We start from the raw sequence: 20817 nt of genomic DNA, 5'->3' as shown, positions 1-20817 counted from the left end.
ACAGCAAAGTTTTAGAGAGTGAGGTAGATGAAGGAATGTCTCAGAGCAGAAATCAACAGCAAGGATTCAGCAGAGAAACCTCACTGATGTCACAGCCTGGAGCCCAAATGATAAAATGTTTCCTCTGAGGAATTCTCGTCACTTTACACAGTCAAGTTGTCAGGAAGGAATCCGCTACACTGACAAGAATCAAGATAGTTTCCTCGCCGCGGCTGCACACAGATTACCAAACTACAAACAACTCCAACATCATGGCTGCTTTGTGCAACTGATCAATTCACACATTTTTAAAAAGGAAATAAGAGGATTGTTTAGGAGTTTTTAGTACAGATTTCCTGCCTGTAACAGAAGTCTGGTCCTGTTGTCTGACAACTAGGAAAAGCCGTATATACGATGCCAGATTAGGGTCATTGCAAGTAAAAGAAAAATATTATCAAATTTCACCAAAATCTCAGAAATTTTTAGATGAAGCACAGAAATTTTCTAGAAAAAAAAGTAGATTTCTGAGTTTGAAAAGTCAAAAATTTGCTAGAAAAAAAACTCAGAAATTTTGAGAATGAGCTCTGAGGTTTTCTTGATAAAAGGACATTTCTATCTTGACAAGCTGAAAATATTCTACAAAAAACCTAAATTTTGAGATTAATGAAAGAAACATGGAAATTTTTGAGTTGGAAACGTTGAACAATTGCAGAAAAAAATTTAAAATTTTGAGAGAGGTGTCAAAAATTTTAGAGAAAACAGTTGAAAATGTCTGAGATAGAAAGCGTGAAAAATTGCTAGGAAAAAAATTTAATTCTCAGAAAATTTCTGGAAAAAAAAGAGAATTTCTGAGTTTGAAGTCAAAAAATTGTTAGAAAATAAAAATCAGAAATGTTCAGATTGATCTCAGATATTTCCAGAAAAAAGGAACATTTTTGATTTTCAAAAGTAGAACATTTTGAAACTCATAAATTTCCACATTTTTTCAATTAAACTTATCATAAAACCTAACTGCTTTTATTATTATTTCTATTACTATTATTTTATCATTATAAAATAATTTAAGAAAACTTATTATTGGCAGATTGTTTTTTCTTAAGGCATGGGAAAAATATCTTGTTATAAGTAAAATAATATGCCAGTAGAACTAATTCTTTTTCATTAATATTAAATAATTTATGTGAAATAAGCCGTTATTCCTTGCTGAAAAGTTACTTGTTAGACATTTTAGTCTTTTTTCCAACTGTGCTAAGATATTTGCACTAGAAACCAGACAAACTTGGTCAGAGTTTGTGTTTTTCACAGTGTACATACAGTGAAGTTTGTTCAAAGCATGTAAATATTTCTGCAATGAACCTGAGAACAATAAAGCAATTATCAAACAAGTACGTTAAGTCTAATAGTTATGCAAACTTTTTAACTTGGTGTTCAGTAAAATAACTGCAACCAAACAAAAGTTTCCATCTCCTAATAATTTCCGTAACCCATCCTGTCTGTCCGTACCTCTCTGACATGCCGGTCTTGACGCTCCCGGCGCGACCCAGAGCAGAGATGGTGTCCTCCCGGTGTGTCCCGAGTCCGCCGGCGCTGCTCAGACTCATGTCGATGGACTCGCTGCTGGTGTGCATGCTGCTGACTGAAGGGAATCCCACGCTGCCTGCCCCACCGTGCCCACCCAGGGTGCCCTCTCTGCTCGGCACGGACGAGCCGCTGAAGGTGGTTCCCCATGTCAGGCTGTTGGAGGGACCGGTGGAGGAATACATTGATCCTGGGCTGGAGGCCTGCAAGACAAATGTCTAAGATTAGGTCTACAAAGGGACGGGAAATAAATCAATAATAATGTATATCAATATAGAGAAAATTCACTGAACCCTGATCTAAAATTGCACGGGATTCTGGGAGATGTATGCAGAGGAAAGGCTTTAAACACTCAATGTCTCACAGAACTCTTTGGTTAAATAGCAACAACCTGTTGAGTAACTTGCGCAACAGCAGTTTAAGCTTTCCCCACAGTTCTTCATAACTGCTTAAAAATAAAAGAACAACTGTACAGAGTAAAAACTGTGGATAAAAAAAGATATTTCAGATATTTAAAACAAAAATCCAATCAATAATTAGCAATATCTACTGACATAAAACACCTATATTTGCCATTTCCAAAATCTCTCTAGGAAATAAATTGTTGAAACATTCTAATATGAAAGACCTTCAATCAACATACCAGATGCAACTTCTCCATTATATTGAGAGTAAGACTTAATAATCATTATCTTAAATCAAATTCCAGTTGCAGCCCTGACATTATGTACTTACATTGTCCGCTTTCATTCCAGAGTGAATTGAATCTAAAATAATTTAATAAACTTTTGAACTGCCTTCTGTTTGTGAAGACATGACTTCTCTTTCGTCAAACAACATTGTGTGTGTCATAACGTGACTCACAGCCATTCAGCTCAAAACTTCTGCATCATGTGAAAACGTGAAGCAGAGTTCATGACCGAGCACGCTCAAACATCCCAGGCCTGAAAGGATTTTGATCTGCAGTTTGCGAAACGGGCGTCTGCTCGGCTCATCTGCGCTTCACCTGAACCGGAGTTGAATTAAGAAGTCGGCGTGTTTGTGGTATTAGTAAGGTGAGAGCAGAATAATCCCAGTGTCCCCACCAAAGGCCTGTAAGCAGCTCTATAAACACACTCCCACGTTTAACACCGCCACAGTTTACTCTTGTATAAACCAAGGACACAAACAGTTGCTGCTTTTAAACCTGGAATTAAATAAGTAGCAGCTGACCAGAATTCACAGGACTTGAGTGTGTAATTTTAAATTTAACTAAATGAATGAAAATGAATAAAAAGAGGCCAAAGACTGATCCCTGAGGAACTAAATCTTTGGGAAGCTACTCGTAAGTTTTCCAAATATGCACTGGGTTTTAAAGGCAGCTTTTAAGCCATAAATATTGTACCGACAATAAATATGAGCAACGTTTGGTGAGAAATTACTTTTTTGTGTGTCCATGATAAAGATCAATCCACATTTGTTTTATTTCAGTAGTATTTTAAAGAGAAATTGAATGAAAATCACCTTTGTTTTATGTCACATTTGAACCCAAAGGAACAGGAAGTCAAATGTTAAGACTCTGATGAGCTGAAGTGAAATATATATTACATCAAGTTAAGTCCAGTTAAAGTGTCTCACCTGCTCGCTGCCCAGAGTCCCAGTTCCTGACCCCAGGGCTCGGCCTCCAAACAGGGGGCTGCTGGTCTCACTGTCCCCGCCTCCCAGCACGCCGTCAGGCGACTCCAGCACCGTAGGGACGTGGTTCATGGTGGCGTGGGGGTTGGAGATCACCGTGGAGTTCTTCAGGTTTTCAGCTGTGGTGACTGGAGCTTGTTTACTGGCCTTTCCACCAAATAACCTAAACGTGCATCAGTGAAGGAGAGGAGGAAGTTAAATGTGGTTGAACCAATCAATCAATGAATGAAGAACAAACATGTTTTAACCAAAAATTCGCCATAAAAAGACACATACCTGCGGTTTTTGTAAAAGTTTAATAAGTTTTTTATTGAAAGAAACCAATTAGGAAAAAAAATTATTTTTGCCTGATTCTGTTATTTTTTATTACGGATATGATTTATTGTCATTTTGGTCCAAAGTTTCCACTTAACTGTATATTTTGGTCCATCTTACGTAATTTTTAAATATTAAATTATCAATAATTTGATCTGTTACTCAGTACTTGAGTAGACTTTTTACCAAATACTTGTTTTTACTCTTACTTGAGTAATTTCTTTCACAGCTACCTTTTTCTTTTAATTGAGTAAAAGTATGTTGAAGTAGTTCTTTTCTTATTTGTGTACAATATTTGGATACTTTGCCCAAAATACTCCTGCCGAGGAAAATGTAATTGAGTAAATACCAGAGTACCAAAAAATAATACTACAGAAAGAGCAAAACTACTTCAACATATTTTTACTCAGGCAAAGGTAAAAAGTAGCCATCTAAAGAAATTACTCAAGTAAAAGTAAAAAAGTATTTGGTAAAAAGTCTATTCAAGTACAGAGTAACAGATCAAATTATCAATCATTTAATATTTAAAAATTACACCATCAGACAGGTCTAAATATAAAGTTAAGAGGAAATTTTGTTATTTCATGGACCAAAATGACAATAATTTATATTAGTAACAAAAAAATAACAAAATCAGGCAAAATATTCTTTTCCAAATCAGTTTCTTTCAATAAAGAAAATTCCAAATCAAAATAAAACTTATGAAACTTTAACAAAAACTGCAGGTCTGCGCCTGGTGAAGTTTTGGTTACAACATGTTTGTTTTTCATTCAGTAGGAAGAAAATCCAGAAACTTTACGCAAGTAAGAGTAGAAAGACTTCATAACAAAATTACTCAAGTAAAAGTAAAAAGTACAGCATAGTAAAAATATTTCTAAAGGTAAATCTTTTCGAAAAAGTTACTAAAGTTAATGTAATTGAGTACATGTAACTAGTTCAACGCCAAAAGAATCTGCTTAGAGCTTCTAATTTTACTCATAAAAACAGTGAAGAAAAAAAAAGCCCTTATAAGCTTTCAATCAGTACAGAACGAAGCGGCGTTGAACCCACAACCCTCCTCTTGTTCCCGGTTTGGGTTAATCGGCGGGCTGTGATGACTGAAGCAGTGGCGGCGGATCTCTTTGAAGACTTATCACTGCCTCACATTAACGAGGGCTGAGGTAAGACGATGCAGACTGCATTACCGCGCGCCACACCCTCCTGTTGCCCCTCCAACCTCACCACCAAGGCTGAGGCTTGGCAGCTGATCAGCCGCACTCAGGGCCTCCTCTCACAATGGCCTCATTTAACCCCACATACTGAGTGTGTGTGAGAGTGTGTGTAAAACAGGCCCACACGTGTGATCCCTTACTCATGAGTAAGGTTTTTTTGGGGGGGTGAAGTCAAGTCCATACAGGAGGGCCCCACTTGGAGTGGCTCATCATGTCTGGAGGGTTTCTTTAAAAACTAGGGCCGTCAACGTTAGCGCGTTAGCTAGTTAATCTGATATTACACTGCAAAAACACGAAATCTTACCAAGTGTTTCAAGTCTAGCTTCTAGTGCAATTATCTTAGCACACTTGAAATAAGACAAAACTATTTTAAAAGTATCTTTGTAGCAAGATACAGCCACTTGTTTTAAGTAAATAATTCCTTAATATTAATGAAAAACTACTTGTTTCAGAGGAAAACAAATGAACTAATAACATGGGAAGATTGTCTTGTTACAAGAGAAATAATCTGCTAATGGAACTGGCACTCTTTCACAGATTTCCTTAATTTTGGTAGATCGGTTGACACAATATGGGAACCTGATCTTATCTACCTCACAAAAGGTCTAAAAATCAGCCCTGTCTTCTTCTCCTCTGCAGTGAGAGAGGTCTGACTGTCACCCCGCTCATGGGGTCATGTCTGCACGTTTGCTATTAATAACAGTCAACCCAATTTTGCCAACTCTGAGACTTTATTTCTACATTTAGCATTTCAGACAAAAATAAATTGGTTTCGGCCAAAATCAGAATTGGCAGGTCAGACTTCTTAAAGATCAGTGATTGGACAGAAAACTGTGACCCTAGTTTAATGCAAAATGATGTTCCTGAATACAAAAACCTAAACAGAAAAATTGGATTCTGAATTAAAAATTGTTTCTGAATCGAATCGTGACCCTGAAAATCAGACTTGTATTTCTAATTTTTTATTTTTTTTTACCCCTCCAGGGGGTCTTTTTGTAGGCTCTAGAGTCCCTTTTTACAAAGTAGGCTGACAGGAAAGGGGGAAGGAGAAGGGGGAAGACATGCGGTAAACGTCGCCGGGTCCGGGAGTCGAACCCACGACAGCCGCGTCGAGGACTTGAGGCCTCCAAATGTGGGTTGCGCTAACCCCTACGCCACCACGGCACGTATTTCTAATTTGAAGATGTGTGTTCACCTGCGAAGTGTTGGTGATGAAACCTGCTGTCTTCCCGCTGCCGCCGCCGCCGCCACCGCCGGGCCACTCTGCATCCCGCCTCTCAGGTTGTCGATCTCGGAGACGCCCTTCTCACGATCCGTCTGATTGGCCAGGAGCGCCGCTGACCCGTTGGGCTTGGCGATGCCAAACGAGTTTTTCCCGTGAGACGTGACGGAGAGCACGGCCGCCTCGATGCTGCTGGTGGACGAGCGGTTGCTGTTACGGGCGGCGGCCCCCGAGCGGCGGGGCCTGGGCAGGCTGCGGTACTGCAGAGTGGAGCGGGCGCTCATCGGGAGGAAGCCGTCGTCATGGTGACCTATCGCAGACCCCCCATCCTGCCCGCCCGATTTTAAGCCGCATGACAGAGAGCGCCCTCCGGATTTGGGCATCTTCCCCAACGTGGCCGAGCCGCTGGTGATGGTGGCGCCGCTCGCAGTAACTATGGTGACCATGCCGTGGCCTTGCTTCTTGAAGCCGAAGGTGCTGGTCGGGGTGCGGGTCGACAGCATGAGCGTGTGAGACTGCGGGTCTGAGACGGTGTGCGTCAGCGGGGTGGTGGCGGTGCGGCTGGTGGGGGTCGGCTGCTTCTTGGCCTCGTCGCCACTGCTGCGCCCCGCGTCGGATGGCGAGCGCTGGAGGCCGTTAGAGCGCGGAGAGAGGCGACCTTTTTCCGACACTTTTACGTCGTCGGTTTTACCTGCAGGAGAAAAAGAATGATTCAGGTGAGCAGGTTAACAAAACCAGAACGGTTTCACATTACATCATAGGTGGGAAGAGTCTCCAGAAATTTTGCTCAAACGTTAGAGATGGACAATATGGCTGAAAAACGTATCACGATATGAGCCAGAGGTTTTCAAAGTGCGGCCCGTGGACCATTTGTGGCCCGTGGAATAATTTTGCGTGGCCCTTCCTTCGGTACAAAAATGGTTCAAGTCTGATTCTTAGGCAGATGGAGCAAATGCAGATGCACACTTTTTGTAATTGGGATAATTTTATAATCATCTTAATTACAAACAAAAAATTACATCCTAAAGAGGTTCTCGTTTTAATGGCATTGAAAAGTCACCATTTTATATGTGGTTCCAACTGCAACTTTCTAAGCTGAGTGATTAATATTTGTTGAAGCAATTTTGGTTACAGAGACTTCATAATCCATTTTAATTATAGCTTCTTTCTTTTTTTTTTAAATAATGTTTTTTTTTCCAATTCCAGTAATTCTTTTTTTTTCTTTATCTTTGAATGGGTATTGTTGCATTAATGTGCTGTTGTTACTATTATATTAGTTGAAAAGTTTCTCAAAATTTGTTACCACGTCGAAGCCGTACAGTTACCTAAAAGACAAATAATAATCATCACTTTTACAATTATCACAATACCACAAAGTATGACAATAAAACTTTAAGTTCAAATCACCTAGCATATTTTGTGTTTATCAGTAACAAAACAATCCCAATAATATATACAAAACGTGAAAAGAATCAACATAAAACCCCAGAAAAATAAATCTTGATCCTCAATAATATTGCAACAAAAAAGAAATCACACAGGGATTATCTCCATGTAAATACAAAGGCCACATCAAAAAAAACAATAAAAGTTGCCAAATTCATTGTTTATCTTGATATAATTTTCGATGTTTAATGATGGGAGTTTGATTTACCCGAGCCGTGGCTCTTCAGGCCAGTAGAGCCAGTGCTGCTGGTGCTTTTTGTGCGGGGCGACGTCACCCCCACCTGAGCGCTCATGCCTCTCCTCCAGGAGCCCGTGTTGGACAAAGAGGGCGTCTTCCTCCCCGAGCAGCCCTTGTCCGACTCATCGGACACGTCGCAGTTCCTGCGGCTCCACTTGGCGTCCATTCTGACGCCGCCGTCCAGCCCGCCGTCGGGCCGCTTCACCTCGTCTCCGGTCCAAGCCTGGTGAGCTGTTGTGGAGGCAGAGTGCTTCTCCGCATCTGTCACAGGCTGGAAACACAGAGGAACAGTTAGACAAGAGGTTCTGAAAAGTACAACAGTGTTGGTAAAAAATAAATACATTTTAAAAAGGAGTAAAATTCTGCCAAAACACCCAGAAATTTTGAGATGCATCTCAGAAATGTTCTAGAAAAAACATGGACCGAGCTCCAAAGGTCAAAACTTTGCAAGAAAAATTTTTAATTTTGAGATCAGTCTCAGAAATTCCCAAGAAGAGCTGTCAGTTTGCAAAGTCAAAAAATGCACATTTTTTCTCTCAAATTTTTGATTTGAAACTCTTTACAAGTTTTTTCCAAAACTTTTCTGAGATCCATCTCAAATAATTAATTTTTCTTCTCACAAATTTTCAAGTTTTGAAACCCAGAAATTGTGAGATCTATCTCAGAAGTCGTATAGAAAAACCATGGTAGTTTCTGAGGTGCACAAGTCCAAAATTTGCAAGAAAAAAAATATAGTAAAAACTTTCAGAGCTCCAAAACTCAAAAATGTGCCAAAAATAAAAAACTCAGAAAGTTTGAGATTAACCCCAGAAACCTTTGACTTTTGGAGCTCAGAAATGTCCTTGTTTTTTATTTTTAAAAAGTTTTTTTCACACATTTTTTAGTTTTTAGGGAAAATTTACTTCTCCTTTATCTTCTGTCTACAATACCCCTAATACACTGTCATACAATTTTCTAGAAAATTTCTAAGAATCTCAAAATTTCAGAGTTTTTTTCTTACAAATTTTTGACTTCTGGAGCTCAAAAATGTAATCTCTTTGGCAGAACTTTACTCCGTTTTTTCTATCTACAATTGTCCCACTATGGCATCATGGAAAAGTGCTCAGTTCAATCAGACAGCAGGACAGCACACTGTCTGATCACATCACAGCTTGCAAATGTTCTAGTAATTTAAAAGATGACTACACTTTCATGTCAGAGCAAGCCTGCAGTCTGTCAAAAAGCAGCTCTTCAGATTACTGAATCCTGGTTAGTGAACTGATAATGACCTTCTCACAGGAAATGTACTTAACAGAAACCAGGAGGAACACTGTTGAAGCATTTCAGCTGCATGGTTAATTAACATTTTGCTCAGGCACATTCTTGTTTTGAATCTGTATGCCAACCAGAGTTCACACCTGAGAGTAGACTCGGTTTGATTGGGGAATAAATTTGAGACATTCACACTGCATTTTAAACTAATTGAAAAGCTATTCCCCTCCCCGCCTGTGGGGGCGCTGCACTAAGAACTGAAGGAGACAACACAAAAACCTCTAAAGAAAGCAGGAGCGCAACTTTCTGCTTCACAAAATGTAATCAAAAATGAAGTAGCATCAGATTTTAGCGGTTGTAGGATTCCTCTTTATTTATGTGTGGTTTTAATTGAGTTCCTTATTTAATGGAAACACCACAGTTGCAGAAAAAAACGTAAGCATTGGTTGAAAGCAAACTAATTATGCATCCATTCAACTATATTGTGTTGTGTTCTGTCCAGTGAAATGCATAGTGAAGTGTTTTGTTTTTTGTGCTTGCTTGTCCAAAACCACATAAATGAAATGAAATTAAAAGGCCAGGAGCCATTTTGCCGTTATCGCTGGACTTGCATGCTTGTTTTGGTTGTATTTACCCAGAATGTCCTTCACTGTAGTCCATTTCCTGCTTTTGTTTTGCTTGGTGTTCATATATGCATTCGAACTGCACTCGAGTTCACTTCAATTGAGCCTTTTTGATCCGCATCAAAGTTCAATTTTACATTCACACCTCCACAAGTGAACCAAACTTTCTAGACAAGTAAACTAAAGTTTGATTAAAGCAGTGCTGGTGTGAATGCACCATAAATATCCATAACTTTCCTACTAACAACAGCTGGGTTTGTTGCAATGACAGTTCTTCAGTCACCCAGGCAACACTTTTAAAAAGCTGCAAGCTGATCTGTTTTGAGCTCTTCAAAGTCCAGCCGACGCAGGCTTGCCTGAGGACAGACGAGGCAGAGCTCATTACCTGCACTCTGTCGTACAGCTGCACTGAGAGAAAGATGCTCTGTGTGCCTTCCTTTGTTATTCAATCAGCACCTTGACCTCTGCAGCAATAATGAAGAGTCATCACACACAGGATGGCCTCAGATCAGGCGAAATATACTGAGTACATTCAGCATAAGAGTCTGCTGACATTTGACACATGCAAGCTTAGAAAAATTTGCTTTAATGTATAAAAGAAACATGTGCTCCAACTAAACAACAAATGTTAAAAGCTTCATTTAGGGAGTTTCCACACGTGATAGTCCAATAGACTCGGTCTAATTAGGGACCAAAACTGCAACATGTGTTTAATGGAAACAACTGTGGTGTTTCCGTTAAATAAGGAACTCAATTTCAGCTGCTGTGGTTCTCTTTTACACTGCACTGTGCAAATGATCCAAACTAATAAAAAAACCTGTTCCCCTCCTCACCTGTGGGGGCGCTGCAGCAAGAACTACAGAAGGCAACAACATGGAAACCACCACGGCTTCCTTCTTCATGAAATGTAAACAAAAATGGAGTGGCGCCAGATTTTAGTGGTTGTAGGATTTGTTGTTGGTAAAATACCACCAGCCATTTCTCCTGTTAGCGCTAAACTAGACTAACGTTTGTTTTGGTTGTATTTACTCAGAATGCCCTGCTTTTGGAGCGGCCTCTGGTCTGTTTGGTGGGTGCTTTCAAACTGCATTCAAGTTCACTTCAACCGAACCAATATCGAGGTTTTTAGGTGGACCAGAGTTCGATTACGTATTTACTCCTCCACAAATGAACCAAGATTTCTAGAAGAATGAACTGGAGTTTGATTAAAGCGAACTGAACAGGGTTAATTTGAATGCATCCTCAGGCTTATCTTTTACCAACACATTAGCAGGGTTTCTGCAGGTTTCACCAACTCAAATTTAAGACATTTTAAAATCTTTAAAGACCATTATGAATGAATTTTAAGACTTGAACTCAGAAATGTGCAAAAAGTAGCATAACTTATAGAGCAGTGCCAAACTGCAAAGTGGCAAAGACAAATGTCGTCCAGCCAGTTTATAGTTAACTGCCATTAGTTAACACTACAAAAAGCTAGCTAGTTAGTAATTGTATATTAGCAGCTAGCTAGCAGTAGCCTCAACTGCTTTGAGCAACAGAATATAATAAAAATGTCTGCCTATGACTCAAATATCAGATTGATGTGTCTCTAATTGAAACAAATCATGTAGGAATTTCCTATAAAGACACTTCAATTGGAAGTTTAAACTTTGTTAAACTTGCAGTTGATTGAATTGGGTTTCACTGCAGGATGCCGAGAGAATCCTGCTTGTGTTTTCTCTGACTTACCTGTGTGTTGAGGCCTTTGCGCTGAGCTGCAGGTGTGTTGGCGTAGGAGGAGATGGAGGAACTGGTGTTGATGTCATCTGTGTCGATGTTGTCGCTGATGCCGCTGCTCACCGAACTGCTGTCATCCCAGCTGCACAAGAAGAAGAAGAAGAAGAAGAAGAGACATGGAGGCTCGTTTCAGTCCACGTAAACAAATCGTTTTTGGAAATGAGGAAACCTACAGACTAAGACCTGTTGGAATAAACAATACATCAGTTAATTTCAAAATAATTTCAATTTATTTTTCAGAAATATCTTCCAATTCCAGTGTTACATGTTTATTAGAAATTAAAGTTTATTGATTTTTCAGAGGGTGTACTTGCATTATTACTCTACATTACTTGAAAATTGTCTCAAAACAACATTATAGTTTATCACAATAACTTCCGAGGCAATTCACACAAAGAGACTAAACAAAGTCTGATAGGATATAATTCTGCTTTGCATTAGCCTGCTGAGAAGAAATAAATTGACTTTTAGAGTTTTATGTATTTAATATCACCAGTCAGTCAAACATGCATGCAAATTAACACATTCTTTTCCTAAAAAATTATTTAATATATAAAAATAGATCACTTTCTATGAACAGGAAAAGACAAAAAATTTTAATTGAAGCATGAAACGAAACTAAAAGAAGAATCTGGTGACTGCCTGGTGATTCTCCTTTTATTCTCCATAAAACTGATTCCAACTTGGATACCCCCCCCCCCAAATACACACACACACACACCCCCACACACGCGTCTGAATGGGGCTGTCTGTCATACGAACAAAGACTCGATAGAGGGGTGACGTCATGGTGCGTTTGTGTGTCTGAGCTGTTCAAATAGATCCACATGAACAGAGCAAACGTGCCAAGAGTTAAGGATATCTGTAAATATGTCTGTGTGTGTCTGCTGGTGTGTGTGTGTGTGTGTTTGGAGGCTGTGGGGGACAGGAAGCCCAGCCAGTTGGCAAACATTGGTCTGAAAGGAGCAGAGGGAGGCTGATGGTGACAGCCAGTGCTGGGATGACACACGCACACACGCCCACCCCCACACACGCCCACCCCCACACACGCACACACCCCGTCCAGAGCTGACAGGATAAATACATTTCAGATTTGATCAAGCTAGTATTTGTTACCTTTGATATAAATTTCTTCTAATCCAGATGATTTTGATATTTATTAAAATCTAAGCAGCACATAGAGGTGGGTACTTATGGTATCATTTATCATTTATGGATGTAAAGATTTTGGATATTTATTCTCATGATGAATCTCAATTAATGTTTAAAAGAAACCCAAAACATTCCTTAATGTTGGGATTGTTAGTTTTGATAGATTTTCCAGTTTGTTCAATGAAAGAATCAATGCCTCTGCAAAAACAAAATCCCACTAAGTATTTTTATTGCTAGAAATAAGACAAAACTGATTCATAAGTCACTTTTCATGAGCTTGTTTTAAGTAAATAATTCCTTAATATTAATGAAAATGTAATAGCTCCATTGGCAGATTATTTCATTTATTACAAGACATTTTTCCAATCTTATAAGTGAAATAATCTGCCAATGGAGCCAGTACTTTTTCATCAATATTAAGGAATTATTGACTTAAAACAAACTCCTCTATCTTGCTGGAAAGTAACTTGTAAGATAGTTTTGTTTTATTTCTAGTGTAATAGATATTTTCACTAGAAAATAGACCAAAAATACTTGGTAAGATTTTGTGTTTTTGCAGTGTAATATTCTGTTTATGAAAGCATGACTCAGTCTATTTGTTTATGAAAAGAGGAATAAATCACGTAATCATTAATAAGGTGATGTTGGTTAATCCCGTGTATCAAGAATCATCTATTAAGTCGGGTTAATAGAGAAAACATTCACATATTAACCTAAGCTAATAATGCTGATGCTATTTCAAGCGTTTCAGCATAAACGAAGAAAAGTATTCGTGTTTTAATTGTGTGAATTTAAGAAATATTTCCAAAGCAAAAAATGAGCCTACACGGTTCATTTCCCACCAACTTATATCGTCTTGTTTTCAACCATTCATCCCTCCAGTTTGATCTTTGTACCAAAGCAAAACAGAGGCAGCTTTGGTATAAACAAAACCAAAGCGGCGTTGCTCAGTAGTCAACTTACACGCCCAGAACTTTCCCACCAAGCAGCGAGCTCACATCATAATTATGGCTTCAAACTAAGAAGCTAAACAAAAACAGACATTTACAATGGCACAATTCCCAGATTCAACAGAGAACCGCCAAAACCTAATCAGCTGGTTCCTGACAACCACCGGACCCAAACACCAGCCGATGACCCGACTTCCTCCTGGATTTAACCAGCTGGATAAATCAAGCAGAAGCTTAGTGCAGACACGGCTTATAGAGCTGAAAGCATCCGAGGAGAGAAAAGAGCTGAGCGGTGATGAGAGATTTAGAGTGACCAGAACCAGTTTAAGTCTTCCACATGGCCACTGGGGGTATTTCCCACACGCAATCCGCTCACAGAAAATAAATATGGACAGCTGCACTGCAAAACACTAAACTTTACCAAGTAATGCCGTCTAGTGCACTTGGAAAAAGACAAAAAAACTTTTCAGCAGGATACAGGAGGTGGTTTTAAGTAAATAGGTCCTTAGTTGTGAATAAAAAGTTCTAGTTCCATTGGCAGATTATTTCACTTGTAAAAAGATATTTTCCCATGTTACAAGTGAAATAATCTGCCAACAAAACTAGTACTTTTCCATCAATATTAAGATATTATTGATTATATCTTTCTGAAAAGTTACTTAGTAAGTAAGTTTGTCTTATTTTAAGTGCACTGAGATATTTGCACTATAAAATAGACAAAAATACTTGGTTTTATGATTCTACACTGCAAAAACACAACATCTTACCAAGTGTTTTTGATCTAGTTTCTTGCTTGTTTTAGGTTAATAATTTCTTAATATTAATTAAAAAGACAAAATTACTTGGTAAGATGATTCTACACTGCAAAATCACAAAATCTTACAAAGTATTTTTAGCCTAGTTTCTAGTGCAAATATCTTAGTACACTTAAAAAAATACTAAAATAACTTCCAAGTCATTTTTTGGCTAGATATAGGAGCTTGTTTGAGTAAATAATTTCTTAGTACTGATGGAAAAAAATATTAGTTTCACTGGCAGATTATTTCACTTCAAACATGAGGAAACTCTTTTTTTGAGTGAATTTAACTGACAGTGGAACTAGTACTTTTTCATCAATGTTAAGTTATTATTGAATTAAAACAAGCTCCTATATAAGTTACTTTTAAGTTAAGTCTTTTTCAAGTGCACTAGAAAAAGTAGACAAAAAATACTTGGTAAGGCTTTCTATTTTTGCAGTGTAATAATCCAAACACTGGACATGACATAAAAGCAAACCTTAAATTTAGTCTCGTTTTCTTACTTATATGTCTGGTATCTACCTGCTCAGGGTGCCGGTGTTGCTGTGGGAACCGGGTCGCTGCGCGAAAATGCCAAACTGGACAGAGAGCTTCATGACTCCATGCTGCTGAAAGGATTCACAGAAATAAATCTCTCTCTCTCTCTCTCTCCCTCTCTCTTTCTTTCTCTGCGCTCCCTCTCTCGTTCTAGATCGAGGTTCTTTGTCACTTGCTGCAGCGGTGTTTCATCCCCCGGGCGCTGTTTGTCTCTGTCTGCGCCGAGCGCCGAGCTGAAAGGATCTGAGCAGAGGACCTGCCCCGCTGCTGGTAACCTGAGCCTCCCTGGAGACCGTTAACCACTTCACTGCCGCAGGAGCGCCGCTAACGCTGCGCAGCCAAACACACACAAACACACCCTGTGCCCTAAATAAGCCACTTCAGGCTTGAGAAGCATCAAACAGGCGGGACGAGTCAAAGCCGCACCATCTCAGACAGATTGAGACAAAAATGACAATCCTCATCCTCCACTTGCTCGGCTGTGTGGTTCCCAGCTCTGGTTTATGTATCCTGACTGTGTGTGTGTGTGTGTGTGTAAGACTGCAATTTCCCACACAGATCCACCCTGAGCAACTGACAAGCCAGCGCTAATTAGAGATCAGGCCAAACGGCGGGCCCAGCCCTCAGCATCCTGCTGGCAGAGCAACCCGCCTGTTACCAACCGCCGAGCCTTTACGACCAATCACAGGAGACCGAGACGCTAACCACGGGCAGCACTGGCAAAGACCAAGTCAACAGCTAATGGATCAGAACCAAAGGGTCAGTTTATAAATGTTTCTGGGTCGTAGGGAAGTTAAGACTCTTTCACACCTGAAGTTTGTTTCATTTTCAGCTGCTGCGGTTCGGTTTCATGCTCCACTGCGTCCAGAGGTGGGTAGTAACTAGTTACATTTATTCAATTACATTCACTTGACTAATTTCTTTTTTTTTTATTTACCTTTTCTAAGCTGTACTTTTTACTTTTACTGGAGCAATTTTATTATGAAGTATCTCTACTCTTACTTGAGTAAAATTTCTGGATTCTCTACCCACCCACCCATCCATCCATCCATTTTCTTCTGCTTTATCCGAGGTCGGGTCGTGGGGGTAGCAGCTTGAGAAGGGAGGCCCAGACTTCCCTCTCCCCAGCCACTTCTTCCAGCTCCTCCGGGGGAATCCCAAGGAGTTCCCAGCTGAGAGACATAGTCTCACCAGCGTGTCCTGGGTCTTCCCCGGTTCCTCCTCCCGGTGGGACATGAATACCTCACCAGGGAGGCGTCCAGGAGGCATCCTGGCCAGATGCCCGAGCCTCAACTGGCTCCTCTCGATGTGAAGGAGCAGCGGCTCTACTCTGAGTCCCTCCCGGATGACTGAGCTTCTCACCCTATCTCTAAGGGAGAGCCCAGCCACCCTACGGAGAAAACCCATTTCGGCCGCTTGTATCCGCGATCTCGTTCTTTCGGTCATGACCCAAAGCTCATGACCATAGATGAGGGTGGGAACGTAGATCGACCGGTAAATCGAGAGCCTCGCTTTTTGGCTCAGCTATTTCTTCACCACGACGGACCGGTACAGCGCCCGCTTCATGGCAGACGCTGCACCAATCCGCCTGTCGATCTCCCGCTCCCTTCTTCCCCCATTCGTGAACAAGATCCCGAGATACTTGAACTCCTCCACTTGGGGCAGGACACCCCCCCTGACCCGGAGAAGGCACTCTACCCTTTTCTGGCTCAAGACCATTTGGAGGCACTGATCCTCATCCCGGCCGCTTCACACTCGGCTGCGAACCGCTCCAGCGAGAGCTGCAGATCACAACCTGATGAAGCCAAAAGGACCACATCCTTCCCAGAGATGAGATCCTAAGGCCACCAAATCGGATCCCCTCAACACCTTGGCTGCGCCTTGAAATTCTGTCCATGAAAGTGATGAACAGAATCGGTGACAAAGGGAAGCCCTGTTGGAGTCCAACTCTCACCGGAAACGAGCCCGACTTACTGCCGGCATTGCAGACCAGACTCTGACACCGCTCATACAGGGACCTGACAGCTCGTATCAAAGGGCCCACAGGCCACAAAGGCCCGATAGGACTCCTTCTTCAGCCTGACAACATCCCTCACCGAAGGTGTCCACCAACGGGTTTCGAAGGTTGCCGCCGCGACAGGCACCGACAACCTTGCGGCCACAGCTCCGATAAGCCACCTCGACAATGGAGGCACGGAACATGGTCCACTCAGACTCCATGTCCCCCACCTCCACCGGAACGTGTTCAAAGTTCTGCCGGAGATGGGAGTTAAAGCTTCGTCTCACAGGGGATTCCGCCAGACGTTCCCAGCAGACCCTCACAACACATTAGGGCCTGCCAGGTCTGACCGGCTTCCTCCCCCACCACCGGAGCCAAATTTTAAATAAAACTTGATTAAGATCAGATTTTTTCTCTTTTGTTTTTGGTAAAAAACAACAACAAAATAACCAGCCATTTCTTGCGTTAGCGCTAGATTCTTGCGTTTGTTTTGGTTGTGTTATTGAAACTGAACTAAAAATTTGTTTCATTACAAAACCTCAATGGGGTTCACAATTTAACTTGGTGAAACCAAAAGGTGCAAACCCATCCTTCAGTTCTTAGACAGGCTAAACGGCCTTTAAACCAGTCAGAAAAGGACAGTAATGGAGGACGAAACGAGACCCAAATCAAGACATTCCACACTGGAACCTAGCCGCTCACCCGGTCCCATTAGGTTAGGGTTTCTCCTCTCCCAAAAGGGTCAAAGATCAGGGGCCAAACTTCCTTAAAGAGAAACACAGAGTTAAGAAGATGGGGGTTGGTGGCAATGAAAAAAATGAAGCTCCCACATGGGACAGCCAATAATGGTTTCTGTGAGCGTCCTGAGAAACAGGCAGTGGATTTGTTTGTTTTAACTTTCCCTATGCGAGGCTCCCTGGACCGTGGTTGGTTGGACGGTTGGTCTGCTGGTCATTTCAGTTCACCAGCGGCTCGCCCATCCCCCAATCTCAGGAAAAGAACCAACTCTGGCATGAGCACACAGAGTGTGTGCCGCAGAAATGTACACACAGACATCCAGCCACAACAGAGCAGCCAGGCAGAAGTAAGGGGATTTCCTGCATTTGAGAGGAAACTACTGGCCTCTTCGCCCCGCAGCTGTATCACATAACCCCCAAGTCTGACTGTCGGGGGCCGACAGGCAGCGGATGGTACAACAGTGTGTTAGGGACATATTATCAGGGGCGTGCTAACCCCCTGCACCACCACAGCACGCCCCACATTTGGAGGCCTTAGACCCGCGGACGTCGCGGGTTCGACTCCCGGTCCCGACAACCTTTGCCGCATGTCCTCCGTCAAAAATGGCGCCGGCTCAGCTGGCTGCCTGCAGACGCAGCTCCTGTCGTGTGTGTGTTAATCTGTGTATAAAAAAAATTCTTGCTGTAACTGCGAAATAATTTCCCTGCTGGGATGAATAAAGTAATTCTTCTTCTTCTTCTTATAGAGAGAAAAAAGGAATTATATTTCTATCAAAAAAACTCAGAAAATTTGAGATTAATCTCAGAAATTTTACAGAAAAAAAACAAGGAAATTTGTGAGCGCCAAAAAATTCAAAAATTTTGAAATTAAACTTTTGTATAAAACTTTGAAATTTCTGAATACCTAAAGTAAAATACTCAGGAATATTTGAAAAGTAGAACATTTTTGACTTCGCAAGCTCAGAAAATTCCCATGTTTTTTGAAAATGTAATAGATTAATCTGAAAACATACTTCTTTTGTCTCACAGTTCTTCACTTTTGGAACTCAGAAATTTCCACATTTTCTTTTTCTAGAATATTTCTGAGAGCAATCTCAAAATTTCTGAGGTTTTTTTTCTTACAAATTTTCAAGTTTTGGAGCTCAAAAATGTCCTAACTTTTGAAACTCAGTTATTTAGAAATCTAGAAAACTTCTGGCTTTATTTTACAGAAATTTACGAAGAGAAACTTTTAGATTCAACCTCTTTGTAGGAAGCAGATAACATCTCACTGAAGCTGTCAGGTGAGCTTTAAGTAAACATACAGACAGAAAAACCAGTTTGTGGATTAACACTCAAACGAACACAAAACAAGCAAGACGAAATTTTAGTTTTAGTGGTGTGACATCTGGAGGGTTAAATCAGGAGAATTATCTTTGCTGTTAAATAAAACAAACTGAAATGTGCATTGAGACGACGTTCCTTGTGAATTAAAAGTAAAGCGAACTGAAACTGACTGAACACAGGAACACATGAAATAAAACTTTAGGTACCAGCAGTTTCAAAAGTTCAGTTGTATCAGGAATATGTTTCTGACTTTAAGTCTTTATTTTAATGGGTTTTTTACATTCGTACAGCAAGAAAACTTAAGAGGATTCAAGGAGACCTAAACATGCATGAGAAAGTCCCGGATTGTTTTTGTTTTTTTAAATAAAGAAACTTTAATCATTCTGTCTTTTGGCTTTTCTACTTAAATCAAAAGTTGATCAAGTTTTTGGTTTCTAACTTTGCAGGGAGAAAAAGAAAAAATCATGTTCTGAACTGCATAGTCAAGCAGAAAAGATGAAGGAAAAGGAGAAAAACGGGATTCTGGGACATTCCGGGCCGGATCCCAGGAGTCCTGCGGTATGAAAATGACACAGCTGTCCCCGCTTTGACAGGGAAAGACGGAACCGGAGCGGACAGCACAATGAGCCGGGTTTGTCTTTCCGCTTATTGGGCCTACCGTCTCCTGTCTCAGAGAAAAAAATCGCTGCCCACATTCAGATGATTTATCGCAGCACGTGTTTCCTTTAAACGCTCGCTTTGTCTTTGTGTTTGTGTGTTTAACGTGTAAACACTCCTATAGATTTGACCGACTGACCCCGATCTACAGAGAATACACACAAAACTCTGAACACGTGTGCATCACTTCACACACACACACGACCCCTCTGTAATGCACTCACTACAGACAAATGAGGAATTTCTATCGGAAGTGCAGATGCTATGAAATCCATTTTCACCTCAGCGTGAGAAGAAGGATCAAAACATCTTTTTTGTTCTGGGAAAAAAACTCATTTTGGTTTTTAGATGGAAAAAATACAACTTAAAGGTAACAAATTCTGCTTATTTGAACTGGTTAGCAGAAGTCAAGACAAGTTCATTGCACAAAAATGTTCTTAGATCTTAATGTTTGCATGTGAAAATGGCTGCAAACAGATGCACAATTATACAACCATACATCTTTGAAAAGCAAAAGTAGAGCCTCCTGCACAGCCAACAAGAATGCAGCAAGTGGTTTCTGGATGGTAAGTCAGCAACAAAACACTTGTCTGCCATTGTACAGCGTTTACAGATGTAAAACCAAGTGCCCTAAAAGCAAAAAAAAAAAAAAAAAAAATCGTACCAAGTATTTTTTTATTTGTCTAGTTTCTATTACAAATATCTTAGTACACTTCAAATAAGACAAAACTAACTTAGAGTAACTTTTAAAATACATATAGGAGCTTGTTTTAAATTAATAATTCATTAATACTGATGAAAAAGTATTTGTTCCATTCACAGAGCTACTTATGTTATGGGAAAAATGTCCTGTTATAAAAGAAGATATCTTTTAAAAACAATCATTTAATGAACCAAACAAAGAAATTCATCAAACATTTTATAAAACCAAATCCTATATCTTGCTGAAAAGTTACTTGTAACTTAGTTATATCTTATCTCAAGTGTACTAGACCAAACATTCTTGGTAAGGTTTAGTGTTTTTGCAGTTCTGAAGCTCTGCTGGGGTTGCTAGGTAATGGGTTAGCGCTCTGCTGGTGTTGCTAGGTAACGGCACACTGCTTGGTGATTTATGACGTTACATTCTGGCGGTATTTTTTGGAACAGCTCATTTTCCAGACACCAAGAAACATTAATCTCTTACCAAAAACCACCTGGCTGTTTTTTTGTTTTAAGGACTCGGGTTGTTTATTAGAAGCTGCAGAAAGCCAAATGGAAGAACAAAAATTTAGAAAAAAGTGATCCCTGTAAGGGGCTCCAGATAAATGATAATCCTCTTTAGAAGAACAGAAACATATTTGGGACTCCCA

General features: G+C 40.4%; 1 protein-coding gene across 9 annotated transcripts in view; it reads right to left on the bottom strand.

The window, feature by feature from the left end:
• Window positions 1-20817, bottom strand: part of nav2a (neuron navigator 2a) — a 262068-nt gene that overhangs the window by 31770 nt on the left and 209481 nt on the right. For all 9 annotated transcript variants that reach the window (XM_028014169.1, XM_028014164.1, XM_028014165.1 and 6 more), the window contains 5 exons: window positions 11266-11395; window positions 7634-7934; window positions 5953-6670; window positions 3175-3394; window positions 1483-1760 (listed from right to left, as the gene is read on the bottom strand). In XM_028014169.1, the coding sequence (XP_027869970.1) occupies window positions 1483-1760; window positions 3175-3394; window positions 5953-6670; window positions 7634-7934; window positions 11266-11395 (1647 nt within the window). The remainder of the gene's footprint in view (window positions 1-1482; window positions 1761-3174; window positions 3395-5952; window positions 6671-7633; window positions 7935-11265; window positions 11396-20817) is intronic.

This window comes from Xiphophorus couchianus, chromosome 4 (genome assembly GCF_001444195.1).
Source record: "Xiphophorus couchianus chromosome 4, X_couchianus-1.0, whole genome shotgun sequence".
NCBI classification, from domain to species: Eukaryota; Metazoa; Chordata; class Actinopteri; order Cyprinodontiformes; family Poeciliidae; genus Xiphophorus; species Xiphophorus couchianus.
This window is presented reverse-complemented; position numbering and strand designations above follow the sequence as displayed.